Source organism: Dipodomys ordii, unplaced genomic scaffold, assembly GCF_000151885.1.
Source record: "Dipodomys ordii isolate 6190 unplaced genomic scaffold, Dord_2.0 Scaffold7, whole genome shotgun sequence".
NCBI lineage: Eukaryota > Metazoa > Chordata > Mammalia > Rodentia > Heteromyidae > Dipodomys > Dipodomys ordii.
The window spans coordinates 13,983,951-13,984,878 of NW_012267223.1; the positions used below are offsets into that span (position 1 = coordinate 13,983,951).

At 59.8% G+C, this 928-nt stretch overlaps 1 protein-coding gene across 1 annotated transcript in view; it reads left to right on the top strand.

Annotated features, from left to right (window-relative positions):
* The first annotated feature begins 669 nt into the window (after positions 1–669).
* Positions 670–928, top strand: part of Mmd (monocyte to macrophage differentiation-associated) — a 26,785-nt gene continuing 26,526 nt past the window's right edge. The window contains exon 1 of the mRNA XM_013008843.1: positions 670–918. Within this exon, the coding sequence (XP_012864297.1) occupies positions 893–918 (26 nt within the window). The 5' untranslated portion in view covers positions 670–892. The remainder of the gene's footprint in view (positions 919–928) is intronic.

The following is a 928-nucleotide window of genomic DNA, read 5'->3' on the forward strand; positions in this document are numbered from 1 at the left end:
GATACCCCGAGGAAGAATCAGTAAACCAGTCTTTCAATTAATTTTCCTTTATTCATTTGAATCTCTACCCTGACAAGCCCTCTGAGTTAAAAAAAAGTTTACCCAAAAGAGGCAGATCCAAGTCTTTTTAATTTATTTGAAAGCTGCTTCAACTAGAAACAAAAAGAAGGAAAACCACCTTTTGAGGAGTTCCTCAGATCTCGGATTATGCCCTCAAGATTTCAAATCTGCCCTGGCGCATCACTGTAGCCTAAATGCTGAAGGAATGATACAGGGATTAAGGTTTAAACGCACACCGACATCCCTATTTGCTTGCTGTTTCCTTCACAGTTGCTTAAGTCTTGGCACACGTCCTTGAGATTCCTCTCCTTTTCCCGGCCCACCTCTAATCTGGCTTCACCTCAAAGCTGTATTGAAGAGCACCGCCCTTCCAGCGCCCCTCCCTTTTCCATCGCCCCGCCCCCTTCACCTCGAGGCCCCGCCCCGCCGTTCAGGTCCGCGGATGAATGGCAGCTCAGGCGCCGCTCCGCTCTAAGCGCTGATTGGCTCCCCGGGGTGATGACGCGCAGGCGGCTGAGAACTCACGCAGGTGGGCGGAGCCAGCGGGTGGGGGGTGGAGCCGGGCTCCGGGGCGGGGCACGGGCACCCGGGGGCGGAGGAGCCGGGGAGGCGGGAGGTACCCGGGCCGTTTAAGCGGCCTCCCTCCCGCCCCCAGCCGCCGGGTGTGCCCTTACCCCTGCCCGGATCCCACCCTCGCCGTGGTCCTGTCTGGCTTGGCCCCCGCCGAGCACGCTTTGGCCTCCGGAGCAGCTCTTGCTCATGAGGGCCGCGCGCCCCGCCGCCGGCACCGACGAGACGGAGCTCCCGGCCCCCGCGGAGGAGCGGAGGATCAATGCGGTTCCAGCACCGCTTCCAGCGGTGAGCCGGG